General features: G+C 36.0%; 1 protein-coding gene across 1 annotated transcript in view; it reads left to right on the plus strand.

Annotated features, from left to right (window-relative positions):
- The window catches only part of DDX10 (DEAD-box helicase 10), a 161,314-nt gene that overhangs the window by 13,959 nt on the left and 124,226 nt on the right, over positions 1-23,129 (plus strand). Inside the window, exons 10-11 of the mRNA XM_039564584.1 lie at positions 12,340-12,441; positions 19,131-19,218. Of these exons, the coding sequence (XP_039420518.1) occupies positions 12,340-12,441; positions 19,131-19,218 (190 nt within the window). The remainder of the gene's footprint in view (positions 1-12,339; positions 12,442-19,130; positions 19,219-23,129) is intronic.

A 23,129-nucleotide genomic window follows, 5' to 3' on the forward strand; every position in this document is an offset into this window, starting at 1 on the left:
CTGATTGTTCCATCTGATCAGGGAAGATTAATAGTGAGGAAATAGAAAATCCTTTTAACTTGCAGGATTACCTCAAAGGCTGAATTGAGCATGTTTGTGGGTGGAAAAGCTTGTTTTTCCACTGACATTTATAGATAAATAAGGTTTTAGACTGTGGATCCAATTCTTTGTGTCATTGAAGACTCTTCAAAAGAATGGAAATATTTCTTCCTTATTTTCATTTGAGAGGAAGGAATCAAATGTTAATTACAGGTTAAATTTTTAATTTTCTAAGTCTTCTGCGGAATTACATTCTTAAGCTTTGCTTTAGTTAAAAAATATTTGTGGCTAAGCCTCTGTGATGGAAGGGTGTTACCCAGATAGACTGTTGAAAACCAGGTCCTTCATCTCTGAAGTAGATTTTTAAGTGGAACAGAAGCTGTTACTGCATGTAATTCAGTAGATCAAAAACCTCCTGCAGTTATCTGAAGGATGAAATGCAAGACCTGACATTGTATCTTGTCTCTAATTTAACTTGTTTGTAGTAGAGCTTGCAATATAGTCAGTTATCAAACCTAATGACAGAGCAGTTGCTTAGAACAGGATTTCAACACCATAGAAATTTGAGATCTGTGTTTCTGGATCAGAAGGCTGTAAATTTTGGTGACTGTACAACAAGAGTGCACTTCCAGCACTCTTTTCAAAATGTAGAAGTTTTAGCCATGTTTTCATTGTAGTTGGTAACATTTCTGCCCCGTTCTGTCTATGTGCTCTCCGTTTTCTGATCTTCTGCAGTAGAGGAATGATAAATTTTTAAATGACTTTGAAAAAGACCTGTCAATGAACAAAGTCAGTGAATGTTATATATAATTAGATAAAACACGTAGCTATTTTGCTAATTTAAAATTTAGATGTAATCTTATGCATACCAATTGAGAGAAAAGTATACAGACTTGGTTAGAATTCTGTAATATTTTCTTTTTCCGTCTGTCTTTTTTTTTTAGTCCTGTGTGGCTTCCACAGAAGGCTTGTAATTTTGTCTTTATAGCATACTGTCATCATGGAAGGAAAACAATGTATTTGGCATTGTTTAATTGGCAATGTTTAGGATACTGGTTGAGCTCTTTCTGAACTGTGTCACTGAGTTAAAGCACCTCCCTGGAGCTGTAATCCTCAGGCCTTTTCCCAGTTCTCATTAGGAGCTGAGAAGAGCAATTGTAAGTAGGTTTTGCATGGGGAAACAGCCCTAGAGAGCTACAAAGACAACCAACTCCCCTTTGTCATAATGCTTTTATTCAAATATGACTCTGAAAGGACTTTAGCCTGACAACCTTAAGGGTCTGTCTTCAGTGGCCTCTTAAATACAGCCTTCTGTGATTGCTCAAGGGACAGATTTGGACAGAAAGTTGGAGCAAAGTGTCTGTCTCAGGGGCTGTGGGCTGTGCTGGATGCCTTACTGGGATGTAGTTTACATTTCCTTCTGTGTGAATTTTTCAGTAGGGAGGCCTTATGGAAATTAGGAGTACATCTGAGCAAGTTGTGTGAGCTGGAGGGTGTTGACTGACAGTGAAAGCAAATTCCTTCTGTAGGAAAAGCTTCATGGGTATTTTCTGTTTCCTAATCTGATGCAAAGATCAGCAGGTTCTACCTATACTGGGCATTAATTTTGAAGAAACATACAGGCTCTCTCCATCCTTAAGGTAAAGCAGTCCTGGAAGGAAATTTTTTTAGGAAACTTAATAGCATGAAATAAATCTTTGAAAATAAAACAAGGGAGATGTCTAGTAATTTAAAGTAAATATTGTGCAATAAGTAAATATACTAATGCAGTTTTTCATGTGGGTAATTGAGAATGTACTTCTCATTGAAATCTGAGTGTTGAATAGGAAGCTTCACATGTTTTCAATAGCTACAGTTTGTATGAGAAGCTTGTGTTTCTTCTGGAAACTTGATAAAAATGAACTGAACTGCAATTTAGTAGTCCTCATTAATGAGGTTAAGAGATAATTACAAATTTTCATGGGTTTTGAGAATATAATTGCATAGAATGAAAGCTAAATTACATATCTCAGCTAATTAAGAGGCTGTGTTAAACTGTAATTAAAACTGGGATGCCAAGTACTGTTTACTTTTGAAGTCAAATTATTTTGTGATACAAAAGTAAATATGAAAGGAGAGAAATTATGTTGGGGATGGGGCTGGAAAACCTTTGACAGTCATGGATGTGTTCCCGCATCTGTCTTACAATTTTGTGAAGCTTGATCTAAGGTGAGCGGTAACAGTTTATTTTTAAGTGGGTAAGGCCACTGTGTTCCCTAACAAACATTTCCCTAGCATTTTACCCTGCTGAAGAACATAAATTGCAGCTCTTGCATTTTTGATTTATGGTAAAGTAAGATCAAGAAAATCTGGGTGTTGTCCAGTAATGCTTTTACTTCATAGTAGAATTGACATGTATTGAGTGGGTTTTTTTTTAATAAACTTGAAAGGTATGCTACAACTGGAGTGATTGGAAGCTGTTTCCAGTTGCATTCAAAGTCTTAACTAGTTCAGTGACGGAATTTCTAAAATACTGACAAATGCCATGGGCAGTCTAGTAAATACTTTCGGTGTTATTTTTTCCACACAATTTCTTAGAGAAGTTAGTGGTTTAAAACACTAGATTACAGTGTTTTCTGTGGGCTTTAGTTTCTAAAACCTAAATAAAAACTGCTTGTAGCAATTGCCTGCAAAAATAATTTCTTCCAGCTTTTAATTTCTATTTATGCCTTCTGTTCTGTAACCTATGAAGCCTACAGTTGAAAGTATTCTTTGATGAATTTTGTGAAACAAGTTACAGTGCCACTAGGGGACAGCAGAAGATAATAATAATTTTTGAAGCCCCTTGATGCTCACTTTTTTCCCCAACTGTTTTTCCAAACATAATGTCTAAGTTATATGGCATGAAAAAAGCTTATAGGCATGTTTTTCGTGCAGTCATGATTGCGTTGGTGAGACAAGACACCAAAAAGTCTATTTTATCTTTTTATTAATTCGTAAATACCTTCAGTTTTGGATGTACCTATATCCTTGCAAGTCTCAGTAATGAATTTCTTTCTTTCCTGGCATTACATTCATCCCTCCACTTAATGTTTTAATTTTTTTTTGCTTCAGAAGCGACTTTTAAAAGCTGCTGCTTGAGTTTAGTGATCGTTCTGTCATGAGTCTTTTTTTAAAGACACCAACACTGGAATGTTAAACAGAATAAATGTTTTTGCTCTGCAGTTTTTATCTGTGGTATGTCCAGAGCTATATATAAGATTTAGATCTGACTGGCTCAGACTTCTGATGGCATTTAATCTAGCCTAGCTGGTTAGATTTCTTAGGTGCTTACACTGACTTAGGAAAGTAATTGTGGTTTTATTGTTGTCATTAAACATAGTGTGCACACAGGCATGCGAGTTCTGTCTAGCTCTGTGTATGCTTTTCTTTCTTTCAGTAAATTATATTTCTGAAAACAAATGGAAAAATCCATCTTCCCAAAGTGGAATACTCTGTTACCTGCCATCTTTGTAGTGGCTGGTATGATTAGACCCAAAGAGGTATGACTAAAGACTTTTAAGAAGAATGTGTTTTTTGATGCTTTGTGAATGTTGGAGAACACACACGCCTGTCAAATTATAGACAGGTGAAAGGGGCAGGTCATAGAATGATCTTATTCTGTCTGTAATACTCTGTAGTATAAGCTCTGAATCTCATTAATGCTCATTGGGTCTCTCCTTAAATAATTGCACATTATATGTGTGAAAGTGAGACTAATAAGCCTTAAGAGTAATGTGGCAATAAAGCATTTAAAAATGTGAGTTAACAGTACCTTTTTCAATGGTGGAAACTTGATTTTTATTCTTTTTTTAATGGGAAAAATATTTCAGGGATATATGTCTTGGGTCCTGAGTAATCAGGACAGCCAAGATGACAACTCCTTGTTTGGATTATTTTTCTATTTTTATTTTAAGACCCACTGTAGCACTGTTGTTTAAAAATAAATGCCATATTAAGACTGTCTCATATTATATTGCAGACAAGTCATCATCCTAACCCAAGTTAAGTAAAAATAGCTGCCAGTGGAGGTCACAAGACATTGTTGACACCACATTTAACTTGGAATTCATATTATTAAATTTTCTAAAATTGAAACTGTATTCTAGCTACACTCTTGACAGTGGCCCCTGATGCTGCAGTTGTACTGACTGGCACTGTGTTATCTGCTAGAATTCTTTTCCTAATGGAATGGTATTAATGTTCCTGTACACTGAACGATGAAGTGGCCAAGGTTATTGCCTGCTGACGTGAAGCTATGCCATAAGCTGGAATAACAAAATAAGTAAGCACACGTATTTTAACTCAGCAGAGTAGACACAGCTGCTGTGGGAAATGAATTGCTTCCAGTGTAGGCTGGAGGAGCCAACAACCTCCCAAGGCCTTTTGAAATCAATTTATTGTAAGACTAACTTGATAAGGTTGGTGAGCCTGTTCTTGTCCATTATTTCTTGTGACCAAGACTGGCAAACAGGGACACTGACCCAGTATGACTGAAGGAAGGAGAACGTGGTTCTGCGGCAAGAGTAAAACCCAGTTGTTTCTCTGAACTTGCCAATAGGTATAAAAGGGCTTCTTTCCAGACAGAAAAAGGAAAAAGATACTAATGGTCACTGGAAAAGAAAAAATAAACAGAATCAATATCTGACTTCATAGAAAAATTTACTGATAATTTTTGGGGGATACTGAATTACAATCTGTGCAATGGAGTAATAGAAATGAACAAAGCATTAGAAGTGGCCTAAAGCAACACCAACAGATGAAGCCAGTTCACGTTTTGTTGTTTAAATGCTCACTGGGATGTCAGACTGTTCACAATCCATGGGAAGAAGCTCTTCTTCCTGAATCGAGGACTCAGCAGTGAACACTGACTGTCTGCTGCATTTGGTCAGCTGTGAATAGTCAAGACACTTTCTGGTCTCTTGTAATTTTTGTTGGGCTGCTTTGGTAAGACTTGCTGTAAATGGTACAGCACAGTTTCAGATTGCAGTGCATCCAGATCTCTTGTTAAAGATTTGTTGTTTTAAACAGAAATACGTATTGCAAAAAAGAGGCCATTGATCATGTAGACGGGATAGAAATTTCAATATGCATTTATTTTCTATGCTCATTTGTCATTTAAAGAACCAGAATAACAAATCACCATATTATGAAAGAAACCCGGCAGTGTAGAAGTTATGATAAATGGTAGATAAAACTCTTCTTGTTACTGGGCCTGGAAAAATAATGTTTTCTTGGTTTGAAGCTTAGATTTCACCAGTCCTCATTATTTCAGAAGGCCCAGAAGGTAGTATGATTGGAAATAAAGTTTTGCCTGAATTGAGCCTGATATTGGAGACCTAAAAAAACTGTTACTTTGCTTAAGAAACATGTTTAGAAATAGTGGCTTATGTAGTCACATTTAATGGTTGAGTTTTAAAATTAAACATGAATTACTGTATTTCTGTAGAACCCCTTAAGGGTAGATATGGATGTTAGTTTCTCTTTGTTAAAGGGTATTGTGTGGGTGAACAGATTTATTTGTTACGTGTATCAGGTTGAAACTGATCTGCTCAGAATAAAACTATCCATTCTGATATGTTTTGGATATATTTTTATAGATGTCTTACATTGTTCCATTACACAAAAATGTGCAACATGACAAATGCCTGCATCAATTAAATGTCTTTTCCTTCTCTACTCTAGTTGTTAATAAAAAAATTGAAAACAGTTAAATAATTAAATATAAATTACATGCTAGAAATAGTAGAACTTGACTCACTCTAACATTTTTCCTAATGCATCTTATGTTATGCATGATCGTTAGGTTATTTGCTAATAATTCACTGCTGTTTCTTGCAGTCTTTGCAGGGGCAAATCTTTGCTCTAGAAAGAGGAGTCTGTGCTGCTTTTTGTATTTTTGCTCATCAGTTTTTCCACATGATGAAATCATCTTGTTCTTGATTCTTTATGGAAACTAAAATTATGTGCAAAGATTTAAAGAACATTATTTTTGTGAAATCAAGTGGTCCAGATTATTTCTGTTCTGAGAAGGGTGTGAATGGTGTGTAGTGAATAAATGATTGCCTTACATGGTGAATAACTTAGCTTCACAGTGGAAGTAACTATTCAGTAGTTTCATATTTATAGTTTTGCAACTGTGTATGCTAAACAAAGGGTCTGTTAGAAGAAGAGTGAAAATACATAATTAGGGTGTATCATCATGCACGTGCAAAATCAGGCATGTTTATTGGGATTGGTTTTGATGCTATTCCAAATGCTTAACTCATTGCCCTTAATGTTTTGAGGAGAGCAGTCTCTTGCTTGCTTCTGGTAAATCTCTAGCAGATTTGGTGTGAGTGAGAAAGAGACAGTTGAGCAGTTGATCTGGCTTCTCTGGTGCCCAATTTCCTTTCTCCGAAACGATTTACTGTGGAGAGTTTCTGGAACACTAAAGTATCTGAAGGTGGCTTGTTGGCTTGGAATGCAATACTTCTGGGAATGGGCTTTGATTTAAGCTCACCAGTTTTGCAGATGAGATGACAGCATATGTTGATGCTATCCGTGCTGGCCCAGTTAGGCTAAAATTAGATCTTTAATCAAGTCAACCTGGTAAAGTCCCATTCAAGTTACAAATTAAAAAAATCCACAAAATACTTTTCTTTTGAGTACGGTGGTAAATGTGTGACGTCCAGAGTATAAAAAAAAATTATACTTAGGGTTCGTGCATGTTCATGTGTGGTAAATATCTTCAAAAACATTATCACCTCCTGTATATTGCATTTTCTCTAAAGGGAAATATTCCAGTTCAGGAAACTGTTATGCAAGTATCTTTATACCCACAACCCTCCTCCCTCAAATTTTATGATTATCTCATCATCTCAGTTTTCTCCTTTACCAGCTTTTAAAATAGATTATTTTTTATTGCCAAACAAAGTGGAAATACTGCCTTTAACTCTGGAAATTTGGCATCAACTTATGTCTTCTGAAATACAAATGTTAGGGAAACATGTTGTAATACATCTGTTTGAGACAACTTGTGTAACATTTCCTGTAAAGTCTGCATATCCATTCACCTTATCCTTACAGTTCCCTTTCCATAACTTTTTTCCTACTGGATATTTGCTTTTGCAGCAGAACACTGGTGCCTGATGACCATCGTGAGATGGTTCCCATTCCTATTTTATTCTGTTATGACCAACAACTGACAATAAAGTGTGGTGCATTTGACTGAACTGTATGTTACAATGGTCATGGCAAGGATGTAGAAGAGCTCTGAATGTAGTTAGAACAAGCTCAACTCTAGCTGCATGGCCAGGTGGAATTCATTAACAACCACAGTATGCTTTCATTTACTGCCTTTGTAATAATGGTAATGTTGTTTGCTTTAATAGTATTGCCTAGTATATACAGCTGTTAACTGGATCTGATCATGGATGGGTTAAGATAGGTTAAGATTAGGCAACAACTGAGTTTCTGTTTGGCCTGCATGAAAACCACTTTTTTCTCATCCTGTCTTCACTGGACTGTTGCCGTTCTATTTCTTCATGCTTGATACCAGCTGTTGGCTCAGGGTGATTTTTAGCAGAAGTTTAAGATAGATTCTGTCATGGTGCGTAAACTATCCTCTTAATTTTAGCATGGTTTTTATTTTTTTAATCAAGTGAAGCTATTTGGCAGCACTTTGTGTTTCTTTGCTAAGGAAATGGGGTTCTTAACATTTTTAAACCATTTTTCTCTACTTGTAATTAGCCAGTACCACATTGTCCTAGGTAATTTATCTCACTTCCTCTTTGTCTGCCTTTGGCACTTGCCCTCGATTGTAGACATCTTTCTTTTTCTTGTCTGCAGTCACTGTAAATATAACCCTCTGCTTTATAGCTCTAATGATGATTTTCACAGCTTCCTGCTTGTAAGTCATGATCGAGTTGCAGAGAAGTTGCTTGCCTTTTTCAAAAGTATTAAAGTCAGTAGACACTAGAAAATAAGGCAGATATGAACTAGAAGTGATTTTTTTTCTCCCAAAGACTTTCTGCAAGTAAGATGCAATTTTCCGTGGACGTGGAATAAATTGTATCTTGTACCCTTAGAGACTGTTAAAATCACAGTGCAAAGATGAGTCCCTTCGCTGGTTTCTTGATCACCTTGAGGGGATGACAAGAGATCATCAATTACTACACAGTCCAAGAAAGTTTGATTACTTTGAGGTTTTTAATTTGCTTTTCTTCAGCAGAATCAAAGTGCATACTTAGTGAATAATAAATCATCAGAGTGAATTAGCATTTTGGGACAGATGACAGGTTTTGGTGATGATGGACAAGTTGAAGGCTGCAGCCAGCAAGAATGGGGAGAACTTTTCCTAATACGGTCTCATCTGCAGAAGTAGTCCTCCTGCTGAAGAATTACAGTAACCAAGGTTGTTTCTTCACTGCTTTATCATCTCTAAAGGTTTAAAGGTTTTATCTGTGTGCTGAAAAGAATTACAGAGATGTTCCTTTGTTTGCTTTAGTGGAGAATTTTATTCCTGTAGGATACTAAGAGATGTTCTTTTCTCCTATGTTTTAGGCATTGTAATGGAAACAACTTTTGATCAGATGTAACTGTTCTTGTTACTGTTTATGTCAGTTTTTAGTAGCTAGTGCTTTCCTAAGTTGGCCGGGATGGAAGCTTTTAGTATGAAATATGCAGAAGGAACATCTTGGAAAACTGCAATTTTCCACTGAAGCCTCTCTTCTTGAGATTATCTTTAACACTATATTTTTCTGATTAACACATTATGAGGTTTTTGGTTTTTTTTTGAGAAATAAGATAATACTCTGCCCAAGTAAAACTCCTTTCTTACAGGCTGCATTTTGCTTTCTTTATCTAAACGTCCGCTGAACAGATGCACACCTTGCCAGATGGTATTTAAGATAGTTTGGTTTTTTCTGTGATGTTTTCTTTTTCATGTTTAGCTCTAAGGAACAGTGTTATTATTAAACTGTTTGTTTTAATTAATTAAGTCATGATTACAGTACAAAATGGGCAAAGACTGTTCCTCCTTAACTTCAAATATTTTTAAACTATTGGCATTTAAAAGAGAATGTTTCCAAAACGTGTAAGGAAAAGGATTGCACTGCATCAGTAGTTATCAGATGTCTTTCAGTCCCTTTGAATTTCTGAAGGAATAGCTCTGAGAAATATTTGTGTTGCTTTTTTTCCCTCTTAATAGGTGGCAAAAGATGAGAAAGTATAGGTGCTTGAAAACTTCTCTCTTCTTTGTCTATTTTTTCATGTGATTATTTCTTTACTTAGCTGTAGTACTACTACAATAAGTACTGCAAAAAGGCTTCACAAGACTTAATGTAAACATTGAAATAGTCGTTGTCCATAGATAGCAGATATAATGCTTGGCGTTTTTTGTGAATTACCTATGGAATGTGCCTTTAGGATTTGTACTTTCTGAAAAGATAACTGACTCAGCATATAATGAGTTTAGCCCTAATAACATGAGCTCAACTTGTAAGGATCAGAATGAAGGTTTATCTGATCCTGCATCCTCTTTCAGAGTGACTTTGTGGATACTGCTGGGAAGATATACAAGCAAAACAAATGTAGAATGATTTTTCCTGTACTGTATCATTGGAGATTTTGGTTTTGTGGCTTGTAGAGAGGATATCTGCACTCTCTGTCCTTTGATGAGTATTTCTTCCGTGATTTCTATTACTCTGGCCTTTCACAGTGTTTTGCACACTGAATAAAAGAGATACGAAAAAGAAACAATTTAATAGTGCCAAGTCAGGTAGTCTGTGATAAGAAATATTGCAAGCAACAAAACTATACAAATTACTTCGTGCCTTTGGCTAACTTTAAGGAATCTGAAAAAATCATCATTTGTATGGGTTTATATAGTACAATCAAGACTTTTCTTGACAAATGATGAAGATTGTTAAGAGATTTAACAGAGATTCTTTCCAGATATCAGATCATTCACGTAGCTCTTGTTGGAATCCTTTCCCTTTCATATCATCTGCTTTGGAGAGAAGAGCAGAACTGTGTTATTCTGTACTCTAAATTGGTGAGACTGATATTGGCAGCAACATTATCTGTGTCTTCCTGTCTGGTAGATAAGAGAGTATTTTCATCCTTCTTTCCAACAGTGCTCTGAGAGCTCAGGTTTTTTTGATGAATAATTGGCTGTCTTGGTGGTATGATCATCAATTTTTACAATAAAATGTGAAGTCCTCTAAGGTTCAGTGGCTTTCCAGGATTTCACTGCTTGTTCAGGTAGTGGCAGTGTCCGACAAGCACCCACCTTGCAGATGTATCATTTGGAATTTGGTTGGGTTGAAATACATAGAACTTTCTTAAAAGGTGCACTTGGTCTCTGTAAGCAAGTTATTCTCAACCTTAATTGTTGTATAAAGGGTACAAACATTCATGGGATGTTTGGTCAGCAGTGACAACATGCTTGGTAAAGATAATAAATTGCCTTAAGCCAAACATATGTATTGCTTTGGACGTCTTTTTTAAGAAAGACTGTGCAAGCTGATATTTCTATATTAAGAACATTTTAGATCTACTACTGAAATGGATTAAAATCAAGTCAGTATAGTTTTTGTACAGTACCAAAGTACTCTTATCAATCCATGTGCAATCAGTAAATTCAAATGATGTTGGCATGTAACAGATATTCTGCTTTTGTATCAATTCTATTTCTGTGTAATATTTCAAAATCTAGAATGTAAAGGTTAAAATTTCATGATGAAAACATTTACTAGACATTTGTAAATTGTCTTTAGAAGTCGGTCTCCAAACCTATCAGATACAGCACTGGGGAAAAAAAAATCCCAGGCATCCAAGAGCATTTTGTTGTGATTTTTCAAATTCATCAAATGAAAGCAGAAAGCTGTAATAAAAGCTGTCAGACTATTTTAACTGCAGATTTTGTTGCTACTTCCCTTGCTTACTGTGCTGTGACAGATAGTGTTTATAGTTTTCAAACAATTCTGCAGTACTGTTTTTGCCAAGTGATAACTGTTTATCCTTGGAGAAGTGTGGGCTCCCTGTATTCCACTTGAAATGATTTTTATCAGTTAATACTATGATTCTTGTTTGGTGTGCCTGAGAACATCCTTCTGTGCTCCCTGGCCTCCCTAAGAAAGGGAGTTCAAAGCTGCTCTGCAGAGCAACTTACCAGTCTGGTTTTGCTTTGTCCTACACATTGCTCTCATCAGTTGGTTATGAGTTGGATTCTGTCCAATTCTGGCATACTTCTGAAATTCAGTTGACATTTTTTTTTTCTTGGTAATGTAGGACTGTGCAATATTTTGTTATCAATCTGTACTCTTAAGAACTATTTGTAAATACAAAGAAGGAAACAGTGTAAGAGCTACAGTAGATACAGACTTAGTGCATGCAAGCTCATCATTACCCATTTCTTCAAAACAACTTAAACCCATTGCATTGTTTGTTTACTAATGCTATTGGGTACCTTTTTCTAGATGAATGTCCTGAAGTCAGTAGATGTGCTAAAAGCAGGAGCTGATATTTTATTGCACAAAAAGAAAATGATCAAGAAGATGCTTTAAGCATAAATTAACTGATTTTTTTAATGTCTTTGCTAACCGTGTATCTTGAGCAATTACCAGCTCATCTACATTTGATACAGCTGTTAAGTGCACTGAAGAGTGAATGCTAGATACGTTCTTATGGGATCAGTCTGATTGTACCTTCTCTTTTGCACCTGAAAACTGCTTCTGTAAATGAAAGAGCTCCTGTTTTTATGCTTTTCTTTCAGTGATATCTCTGTGACCTGTTAGCCTTTACTGAGCATGTAAGAAGGAGTTGTTATTTGAGACCAAGGCACTGACCCTTTCATAACCTTCCCTGTCTTTGACTTGCAGGTTATGCAAAGAGAATCACATTTTTACCAAGTGTTAAACCTTGCCTTTTGGTGAAGGGTGAATGCAAGTAGCTGGATTTTCTAGTATTGTAATCAAAGTACACTTTGATCAAGTATCATTTGTTTGCCACTAATACTTCAAATTGAGGGAAGAAGAGAGTTACTGATCTGAATCCATGTCTTAGCCCTAGATGTTTAGAACTCTAGGTGGAGTTTTAAAATCAGGTCAAGTGGGGCTATTGGCAAGTCACTTAACTGGTTTGCCTCTTCTTTTCCCTTTGGTAAGTGAGAATTTTTGTCTGTTCTTTGGGCTGCTTATAATGAATCAAATATAAATTCTCATTGGCTATTGAAAACATCAGCAAAAAAAGTAATTTTTTCATGTTTGCTTGAGGTTTCTTTTTTTCCCTTCTGATCAGGTACAAAGAAGGTGGTGAAGCTTTGTTAGTATTGCTTCCTTCAGAAGAAAAAGGCATGGTGGAACAGCTGGCACAGAGGAAAGTACCTATCAGTGAAATCAAGTAAGTGGCTAATGGCTTGTCTGTTATTCAGCCTTCTTTCAGCAAGAGTAATGTATGCTGAGTCTATGACAATCTTGATAAAGTGCTTTAATTGTCTGGAGCTGGACAAATCAGAGAAATGAATTAGTTTTGGTAGTGTTGTAGAAGGAAAAGACCTTGAGAGGTTACCTATTTTATTGCTGTTCCCAAAGGCAGGATGAGCTGCACAAATCATTCTTATCAGATGCCAATTAATATATTCACAGTTTCCCAAAGAGACCTCATCCATACTTAACAGTTACTACCATTAGCATTTTTTTCTTCAAGTGTCTGATAAGACTTGTAAGTAATTTAAATGAAATATTTCTTTTGTCTTGTGCCAAGAATATATGGAAAAATGATGTATTCTCTTACTCTTTGCAGCTACTTTTTATGTAATTGAACATGATAATGCTTTCTTTCTCTTTTGCAGATTAAACAATTACAATTTTTTTAATCTGTCCCTGTATGTTTTTATTGCTGTTATCATTTTTGTTTCTCTTACTTGTTTTTTCTTTAGTTCTAGACTATTTCTCCAATTTGTCATGACCTTTCTGAATCAGTTAGTTGAAGGACAGGATGTAAAAAATGGTCAGTTTTCATACTAAAGAGAGTGTTCCAAGGGAAACCTGTAAAGAGCTATGCTACCTGTACAAATAGAACTGACTTTGAAGGAGTTGCAGAAGCATATAACAATACCAGCTAGAAATAAAAAAGCATGTTTCCATTTTCTGTTAAATGCAGAGTAATGGATATGTAGGAAACACAAAAACCCAATTGTAAAAATATTAGAAAAAAAGATTACCACTAAAAGAATTGCTGGTAGTTTCTTATTTAGCAGCTGTAGGTAGGAAGGAGTTTACTGTTCTCTGAGCCTGTCAGTCTGATGTTGAATTAAAAGAGAAAAGAGAATGTGAAGGAAATATAGAAGAAGAATTGAAAACAAGCCAAAAAATGTGATATGAGTCTGACTCCATTTCTAGCACTTAGAAAGTTCAGGTCACACCATGCCAAAAATTGTACAGTAGAGATAAAATAAATCAGGGAAGGATGACAAGGTAGAAAATGTAAGTTTCTGTATGAGTGGGTATGAGCAAAACTAGGACTGTTTTACTTTGAAAAGCTGTGGTTTGCATGTGAAGATACGGATATCTAAGCAAAGAAGATAATTAACTATGCAGAATTTGTCTGTAGAACAATTGTTTTTGAGAAGAAATCAAATTAGGATCAAACTTTAGGTGGTTATTTACACCTCATTGCTTAAATCTTCAGGTTTGCTCAAAATTTACAAGTTGCCATCTCTTCAGAGAATAGAAACAGATAATAGAGACAATGCATATAGCACTTGCTGGATTTAAGGTTTAGTTGGTTTTTTTTTTAACTATTTTTGTTGTATAGGATATGCCATTTCAAAGGCTCTTCTGAACTGTAGTGACTGCTGTTTCTGTGTAACAAACTGAGTACACAGCAACTGGTGAAGTAAATCCACCTCTTCTGGTCAAACAAGTGTATCAAATCCATGTAGGATGCGCAGGAACTTCAAACATAAACAATTTTTGCTAAAACAGTGAAATAAGGACTAGAATGCAGTTCAACAACTACTTAATGACAAACCCAAACAAAACCACACCAAGTGAATGTGGATCATATCAGTAAAGAAACTGAAGTATGATATTTTCTTTTCCTTTAAGCATTATAGTACTTTAAAAGGATCTGCTGTATAACCACTTCAGTAAATAATCTCTTTTTCTAAACTTCATCATTTTCTTTCTTAGAATGGTAGTTATTCAAGTAATTTATCTTACTTTTATATTCAGTAAATAAATATCTGATCTCATGCACATTATAAGTATTCCCCCTTTCCTTGTCAGCTAAGCTTTTATCTTCTTAAGTAATGGTGTTAATTGTTTGAACAGCTTATCAAGGGAAGTGATAAAAAAGCCTGTATTTATCCATGTAAATAGAAATCTGTGTTTTTGTATTGGGATAATAATCCAAATTTTTTACCCCAAATAAATGCATACTATATTTATAATCCAAGTTAGGTGGCTCTCTGGGGAGATATTCATGGCTGCATCTCTTAACATATTGTTGCTAATCTGATGTTACTTTAATGGAAAACTCTGCTTTTTTTTTTTTTTTTAACACCACCCCAAAAATTCATTCTTGTAGCAAGCCATTAGGACATATGTATAATAAACACATTTAAGTAATGTTCTTAATTGGAATCATTATTAGAAAAGTCAGGGCTTTTGATTGATAACATATTTTAACAGCCTGCGCCGAGATCCAGTTTTTCAATCTGCAAAACAAACTTTAATAGAATTTGTAACATCATGATGAACAGGAATGCTTTCACTTAGAATTGTCTGCCTAGTGTGTTAAGATTTAAAAGGTGTAGCATTGTACTTGGAAGTGGCTAACTAAAATCCTTAAAAAGTTATCCTTGTAATTACTAGTGGATTGAAAACCAATTTAATTCTAGAAGTTTTGAACTACAAATTTTCTCATGCTGTTTACTTCTAGCCAGTCTCCTAATTAATCCAACCCCTGTGCGTTTTGTAAGTTTATAAATTGTTTAAGAAGTTGCATCAACCCATGGACCATGTTCCAGGTCTTCTGGTGAAGTCTTCTCCTGTTGTTTGTCTTATTCACCTAATTATAGATTCTCAAGAATTCTTGCTTGGGAATCAGAAGATAATGAGCATTGCTTACTGCCCACAGAGTGTAACTCGTCAAGTTTCTGAAATTCTCTCAGCAAGCTTTTTTTCAAAAGCTTCTTTCTAAAACATTGTCAATTCAAGTGTTTGTTTTGCTGTTCTTGTTAACCTGTTGTCTGGTATAGTGGTCAGAAGAACTCTGTGACTTTTCTTATTTTGTATTTTTTGATATGCAAATTATTTTTAATGTTCTTTTATTTCATTTAGACAGTCTTTTTGAAACAGTTCCATAATTTGAAAGTAGAAAGAGGAAGAACTTTTCTGTTTTCCTGGATACCTATTCAAAAGACTAGGGTTTAGGCTCTTTTCCTAATTTTCAGTTTTAAATCTAAGCTGCCTGTAGAGGTTTGAAGTAAACTAGTCCCTTCTAATCAGCACAAGCTGCCAATTTACAGGTAGTGCTTTTAACAGTACATAACTAATTCATTGTTCAAACCGAGCAAGAGAAAGTGCAAAATATGCAGTAATAAATATCAGATCTTAGAACATTCAAATATGGTAAAAAAGGTACTCTGGAAGTATTAAATAGTATGTACATTTGTGTAAGGCATCTGTAATCTCCTAGTTTTCCGTGCAAGCTGTAAACTGAAATTATTTTTGATAGTATTTTGAGGTTACTTTGTTGCATCCAACTTTGTTGGATAAAAAGATAGGAGGTGCTTCCTCAGGTGTAACCATAACAGATTTTGTGTGTAGAAAATTTTACCAAAGGGAGTGCAAGTGTATAGATACCCATGATGTAGTATCGCTTTCTTTAATCTTATGACAAAAAGTGTTTTTTGAAGAAAACAGCAGTAACAACAAAGCACCTTTTTTTCTTTTTTTACCTTCCTCAAAGTGGATAATACTTAGATATGTATTCCACATTAATACCATTAATATAGGGTACTGTTAATATAGGGAATCTGCTAAAACTCACTGCCTCCCAGTTGCCATAGTTACTGTAAGACAATCCATGGGTGTCACTAATCAGTGTGGTTATGCGCCTGTGTGTGATCCGCTGGTGTGAGCCTTCCTTAGGTCCCAGGCCTCCCCACTCCCTCCAGCCTTCAGGTTGCCTAGTGTAACCATAGGGAGCCACGTTGCAGACTGAGAGCACGGTGCAAAACCTGCTGCTGCTGCTTGGAAGCTGAGTCGAGTATGGAAACTGTTTTGCTCCATCAGGGCAGCAGGGTCTCTTAGGTGGTTGCTGGTCTTTTTGCTTAAATTCTGCTTTGGAGAGGAGTGGTGAAAAGACAATGTCTAGTTAAAACAGTGCTTGTATCCTAGTATTAAAACCAGGGAAAATGAGAGGAAATCAAGCTGTGTATCAACGGGGAAATTTGGAGATTGCTGTCTGATCAGTTCATAAGGCCAAGCAAGCTGAGTTTGTGTTTCCATCATGGCAAGTCAAGTGCGGCATTTATGCAACTGGTGGGCGAAACTGTAGCTTCAGAAAGTTGTACTGCTTCTTAAAGGTAAGATACATGATCGCAGAGGAAGAAATAACCAGCCTACTTAAAATGGCAATGTTATAAAATCCCCTTCTATGGTTGGTTTTAGCTCACTGGTCCTTAGCATTTAGGCAAGCTTATAAATTATGGTAATTCATTTAAGTGTTTAGCTTTTACGTTTGTGTCTCCTAATAGTCACATGTATACAATTTATTGTAAAGGGTTTTATTTGTTTAGAAAGAAATAACATACAAACTCATTAAAGCCAAAGTCCAGTTTAACAATGACCAGCTTTCTCATTTTTTTAATCCCAGCAGTAGAGGAAGATGACAGTGGGTGACTGCCATGGTACAGTGTTGGAGAAGAGAGAATCCAGTACTATTCCTCTTTTTTTTGATATTCAGGTGTTGCAAATTTGCTCATTCATTAACAAACACATAAGCTCAAAATGTGCCTGGGGTACCATGTTCTTAATTGACATTGCTTAGATTTATACCACATTATCTAGCCATGCTTTTGAATGTGAAGTATTTTGTGGGTTTTGTCTTTTTCAAACCCTTTTCTTGCAAATTTCAATCAAATTACTCAAAATTTATATGCAGTCTACAAAATGTTGCTGTATTTTTTCTAGAATTGTTGTCTGTTATGCTTGGAGACTCAATGACATATAGTCTCATAAATAATGAATCATATTCCTACAATAATCAAGTCATAGAAAATAATGAGTAATAGCATGTCCAGGTGAGAATTGGAACTTGGTAAGCATTTTGAGTTTGACAGTGGCAGCAGGGAGTAGTTGGCAGTCTCAGCTACTCTTTGAGTACTGCTCCAAGGCCATTTTTGCATTACTTGAAGATTTCACATAAACCGTGTTTCCCTATTTTATGAGAATGTACAACTGCCGGATGCTTTCCTGACACCAGATACGACATCTGCTGTTTCTTTCCCATTCTTAAGACCTGTTAATGCTGCTATGGAGGATAATCAAATTGATGAATCATATTTTGCTTCTGACTAAGCTGTGTTAGCTGTTGTGTATTTGCTTATTTTCTTTAGGTCCTTACAAGTTGTTTTTTTTGGTATCAAGAAAAAGTTAATTGTTTAACTTCCTTTTTGTGCCCTTTGAATATGAGCACTGTATTTGCCTGGCCTGTCTGATAGGATTTTTTTTCCCTCATCTCAGATGAGTTCTTAAGATTAGATACAACTATGACTCAAAGTGCTTTTACTTTCTCTAGTTGCTATGGAGCAAATTTATTTTGACCCAGCTGATTTATCTGAGTACTTGGTTGCCCATGATTTGTGATTCTGGTGTGAGCTTGCACTGTGCTGTAGCTGTTGTTAGCTGACTGATTGCAGCTGCCACTTTGAGTGAAGACAAGGAGAAAAGGCACTGGCTAATTTAGGGGCTTTGGGTTCATCTCTTAACAGCTTTCCCATAACTTAGCAGCAATCCACTACTTTTCTGGACTTATTACTGATGTTCATATTAATTTTTTTATAACTCATGCTATTCCTTCTTTACTTTTTCTATCATTATATTCCAAAGATTTTTTGGTCAGTTTGTCCCCCACTCAATTTTTCATGCTTCTTTTTTTCTTTCTTATGTCTTTACACTTTTAGAGCCAATTGTGTGTTGTCTGGAAACTGGAACTCAAGTTTTTTGATCTTTCACTAAAACTGCAGCTAGACAGTGCTTGTATACACTGTAGTTTTGCCCTGGCTGTATCTGAAGAGAGTGAAGAAGTTGAAAGGGAGTGAAGTTTGATACCTGTTTTCATATTTAGTGACAATAACTTCCCACCGTGTTTGGTAGGTTGTATTATACACTAGGGTGGCAGTAGCAGCTCAGGAGTAGGTGAGAAGAGATCTGGGCAAATAAACCTGCAGTAATGTAGGTATCACTGGAATAAGTTTAAAAATTCAGAATCTGGGAGAGGACCGGTATATCTTTTTAGTAGGTTTAATGGCATTTTCTATAGTACAGTCAATATTCTTTATTTATTTGAGAAGCTCTTAAATCTGTTTAATCTCAATGTCCTTTATTATTGCTCACTTGGTATTCTTTCTAAGAAGTACTTAAATTTCAGTATTCCTGGCACAATGAATCTTATTTAAGCTTTTAAAAATGCTGACAATTTCCTTTTGAAGACTTTTATTTCAGCATAAAGTAGTACTGTAATTCATTATGTTGTTTTTGTATTTTTGCAGTATTTTTATAAAATCAAGAAGTTCTTTTCTGCTAGTTTCTGCTTTGCTTTGGAAGAAGTTTCACCACCTTCAGTGAAAATTGTCTCTGAATAAAACAGCTGCTATTTGTCTTTTCTGCATTATTTGTTTGAGGAGTGTAATCTTCATCGTTAATATGGTTCCATTCTGTGCTGTTCCAGTGGTAATAGCTCTATGCATAATAAAACAATGAAAAATATGCAAAGATACTCCTGAGAACTTAATAGGTGCTTATTTTAGCATGTTCTCATAATTAAAGCTTGCTTTTTTTTTTGTTGTTTTTAATTAGAATTAATCCTGAAAAACTTACAGACATCCAAAAGAGGATGCAAGCTTTCTTAGCTCAAGATCAGGACTTAAAAGAGAAAGCTCAAAGGGTAAGTCATCTGCTACACTATAATTCTTGGGGCATGTTAGTTGAATTAGAACTTCCGATTGATTAACTAACCAACTCATACATGCCCTAGAAGCAGTGCTTGGAACTGAAAAACCACCAGAGATGATTTGAGCACTTGGAGAATTTCCTGTATTAGGAGAGAAACATAAATTAGAGGGAACCAGAGTCTTCTGAGTGATGCCTTGTGACAGGAGAGGAGGCAACAGGCACAAATTGCTATACAAAAAGCTCAATTTAAATCCAGAAAAAGCCTTTATTGTGAGGGTGGTTCAACACTATAACAGGCTGCACACCAAGGCTGTGCAGTCTCCAAGTGCTGGTTATTAAAAACTGGGTTCCTTCCTGAGCAGCCTGCCCTAGCTGACCTTGGCTTGAGCACGCACTTGGACTAGATGGTCTCTGAGGTTTCTTCTCAACTTCAACTGCCCTGAGAGTTTATTGGAAAGCTGATGTAGAAAATTTCAAAATAATACTACTAATGAAAAAGCTTACTTAAAAGTAGCAGATCATGCGACTTGACTTAAAAAGTTAGAAATACAAAACCATGTAGGCCTCACATGCCCACCTTGATCAATTTTTATTGTCATATATCCTGAATATATGTGACAATTTGTCCTTTCTCAGGGTAAAATCCAATGCATTGAGTAAAGCATTTTAACTTTTGTTTGGGTTTAAATGAGCAGCAAAATAGCCAGGTAGAATGGAGAATTATGCGAATGGGTTTATGAATGAGATTTCTTTACTGTGCTGGTTAATGCTGGGCGACTTTATGGACAGTATGTGAATTTCACCAAGTTTTTATCAGGTTTGGGGAAAACTGGAAGGGAAACTTCAAATGACTAAGTAGGTTCCTTGATGAGAATGAGCTTGGTTGTAAAAGACACTTTCTGTGAAAGGTGGCCTGTGAAACATTTCTGGAAATTGTGCTGCCTCTTGCCATCATTAAACATGTTTGCTGACGTGTCCCTGGTTTTATAATATTTTTAGGCCCTGAGCTCTTTGGAATAGAGCTTACTACTTGCTTTATTGAAGCACTGCAATGTGTTGGTTTTCCAAGGCTGGTTGGTTTGTTGTTGTTGTGTGGTTTTTTCCTGGCTTTTTTGTTTTTTGTTGTTGTTGTTTTGTTTGTTTTGTTTTTGAACTGTGTATATCATTAGCCTATGAAGTCTGTAGCTGTATCAAGTCTCTTCAAAACTATACAAAATTGAAAGCTCAAATTGAGACACAGGGAAACACAGTTAGAAGGATAATAGGCAAATCTTTCATGTAATTTTTTCTTATATTTGTAGGTCAAATTAAAAGAGTACAGCCAAAGGCCACATGGTGAGAAATCCAGAAATGCCAAAGCCTGCGAAATATATGATTGCAGAGGTTCTGTATTAGTGTTAATAACTTTTTATTTGTATGAGCCAGTGTGGGGATTAGTAACACTTGAAGGTATACTAGTAAACTTGAGTAGTAGGGTGAAATGAAAACAGGATTGTGAAAGCTTAGAGAAACCAAGAATTTCAACCTTTCTATTGAGCTGGGACATAAAATGAGTCAAAGTTGACATATTTAAAACACTTGAGATTAACCTCACCTAGCTGTAGATACCCTCTGTGAGTTAGTCTGCCTGAACTTTCATTTACAGGTGATAGGGCAGAATAAGCACTTCTACAAATGCCTCCTGACACAGATACCTTGAAAACCCTTTGGGATGGATGGATGAATGGTGGTTTCTTTGTGCTGCAGAGGTAGGCTTTGTGATGTGACCTAGCTTGGATGCCTGCAGTAGGGACGCTTAGTGAGTCAGAGGAATGTCGTTCTTACTTTCCTAAACAAGGAGATTTAAATCAAAGTGCCTCGGGAACTCAGTGGGAGCTTTGTGAATAAAATTTCCAAGGCAATGTTCCAAGGGAATGCTTTCGAAAACTATTTTTGGCTTTCAGGTATTCCAGGTTTTTGTAGTGCATGAAGCGTTACTTGTAGCAATGTGGAATGTCAGTGTAAGCTGCATCCTGGCGCTGCACAGGCCAGAGGCACTGGTGAGGTGTCACGATCACCTCCAGCTGCCACGGGAAGTTGCAGTTTCACCAATTTATGTCAGAAGTGACAGAGCAGCTGGCTGGGGGAGGATGAGAGTAGGAGGAATCCAGCATCGTCTTACTTGGAATGAAAACATTAACAAACCTCTGTTTCCGGCTTTGGCTTTTTAAGATCTCTTAAAAGGGAGAGAAGGATCATTCTGAATTGAGCAGAAGAAAGTAATGATAAAGTTTCAAAATAGGCCAAGAATAAATTCAAACATGGGCTGTCTGTCAGTGTTACAGATAAAAACTTAAATTTGTTTTGAAAAATTCTAATTGCCGTATAATTACCATTTCAAGCTATTTTTGTTGCAGTTTTAAATTTATTGATAGAAGAGCAGTGTTGTTGCAGGCAAGCTGTAAATGCATTCAGTTTTTGTAAAACTTGAAGTACGGACAAGTGGTTTATCATGGAAGTGTCCCTCCTTAATAAAGTTTTAACTACAAATGTTCAGACGTACTATGCAAACATGCCAAGTAGTCTTACCATGTCAGTGTAAATAAAGCATTAAAATTAATGCAAATGAAATCCTGACCTTGGATCCTTATCTGAAGTGCTGAATTTCTCGGAGGCTTGGGTGTTATGTTGTCTAGCCTATCTGTTGCAAGCTACCAAGTTCTTGACATTTGTAGTATAAGAAACAAATAAATTCCGTACCTGAATGGATGAGATAGCAATGAAACAGCACAGCTATGCACAGAAGTCCAGATAGGATGGCAGTCTACCATCGTGTGTTGAGGGCATGAGGTCTAAGTTATTGTGTCCTCTTAAGCTTGTTGATTTACTTTGAGGTACTTTTACTTTGAAAATAGAAAGTTCTCGATTGCTAATTGCTTCAACAAACTTCATGGTTCATTTGGTAGGACATGGTTCCCTTGCTATTACTTGGAAAGACAGTTTGAATCAGATTGGGGCTCCTTTGAAACCTTTGCAGTTCTTCTCATGGACTGATGCTGCCTTTTGGCATTTCTTGTAATTTTAATATTTAATATGTCAGTTCAGCCAGTTCTGGAAAACAGTTTAAAAAAAGAATCTTCTTTTTCTTGCTAATTCAAATGTTACTGTGGCACTGAAGTGATGTCTGTCCATTGAATTCCTCGTCACGCCCAGAGGGATGTGCAGGATGTTACAGCCTGAGATTCCAGTCACACCCTGTTAGTTTTGAATTTTGTCAAAACAGCACATCAGCTGAATTGTGTGCATTTTAGTACTTAAAACAGTTATCCAAGAAATAGATAAATAAATCAAAATTTAAAGGTAGTAAATTCATAGAGCGTGATACTTTTTCCTTATGTATTTCTGGTACTTGTACAATAATCTCCAGTGGTTTTGGGGGCCTGTAGCTACTACTGCAGTAGAACTGTAATATGTTTATGATGCCCAACCATAACCATATTTTCCATAGAAATTAATGCATGTAGTATTTTTTGCAATGTTCAGTCATTTAAAAAAAGCCTTGAAAGTTAAATCAAACAGCAGATATGGCAGAGGACAACAGCAGTTGATAGCAGGGAAAAAGTTCAGACTGACTAAACTTGTTCTCTCTCAGATGCAGTGTGTGTGCAGACTAATGAAGTCTTAGGAGAACTGAATAAAATCCAACTGAGATGACAGAATTTTAGACGGAAGTTGAAGACACTGAAATCAAATAAAAAAATCAAAGTAAATAGCGTGATTTCTCTTCTTGTAAAGTAGAACAAGTCTTCTATGCAATTGTTCGGTGTTTCATTCTTAGTCGTTGTAGGGCTTGATAAGCATGCAAAAGGTGTGTTCTTTCTGCCCTTTATAGTTTGTTAATTTCTAGACCATGTGCACCAAATA

The sequence above is a fragment of the Corvus cornix genome, chromosome 1 (genome assembly GCF_000738735.6).
Source record: "Corvus cornix cornix isolate S_Up_H32 chromosome 1, ASM73873v5, whole genome shotgun sequence".
NCBI classification, from domain to species: Eukaryota; Metazoa; Chordata; class Aves; order Passeriformes; family Corvidae; genus Corvus; species Corvus cornix.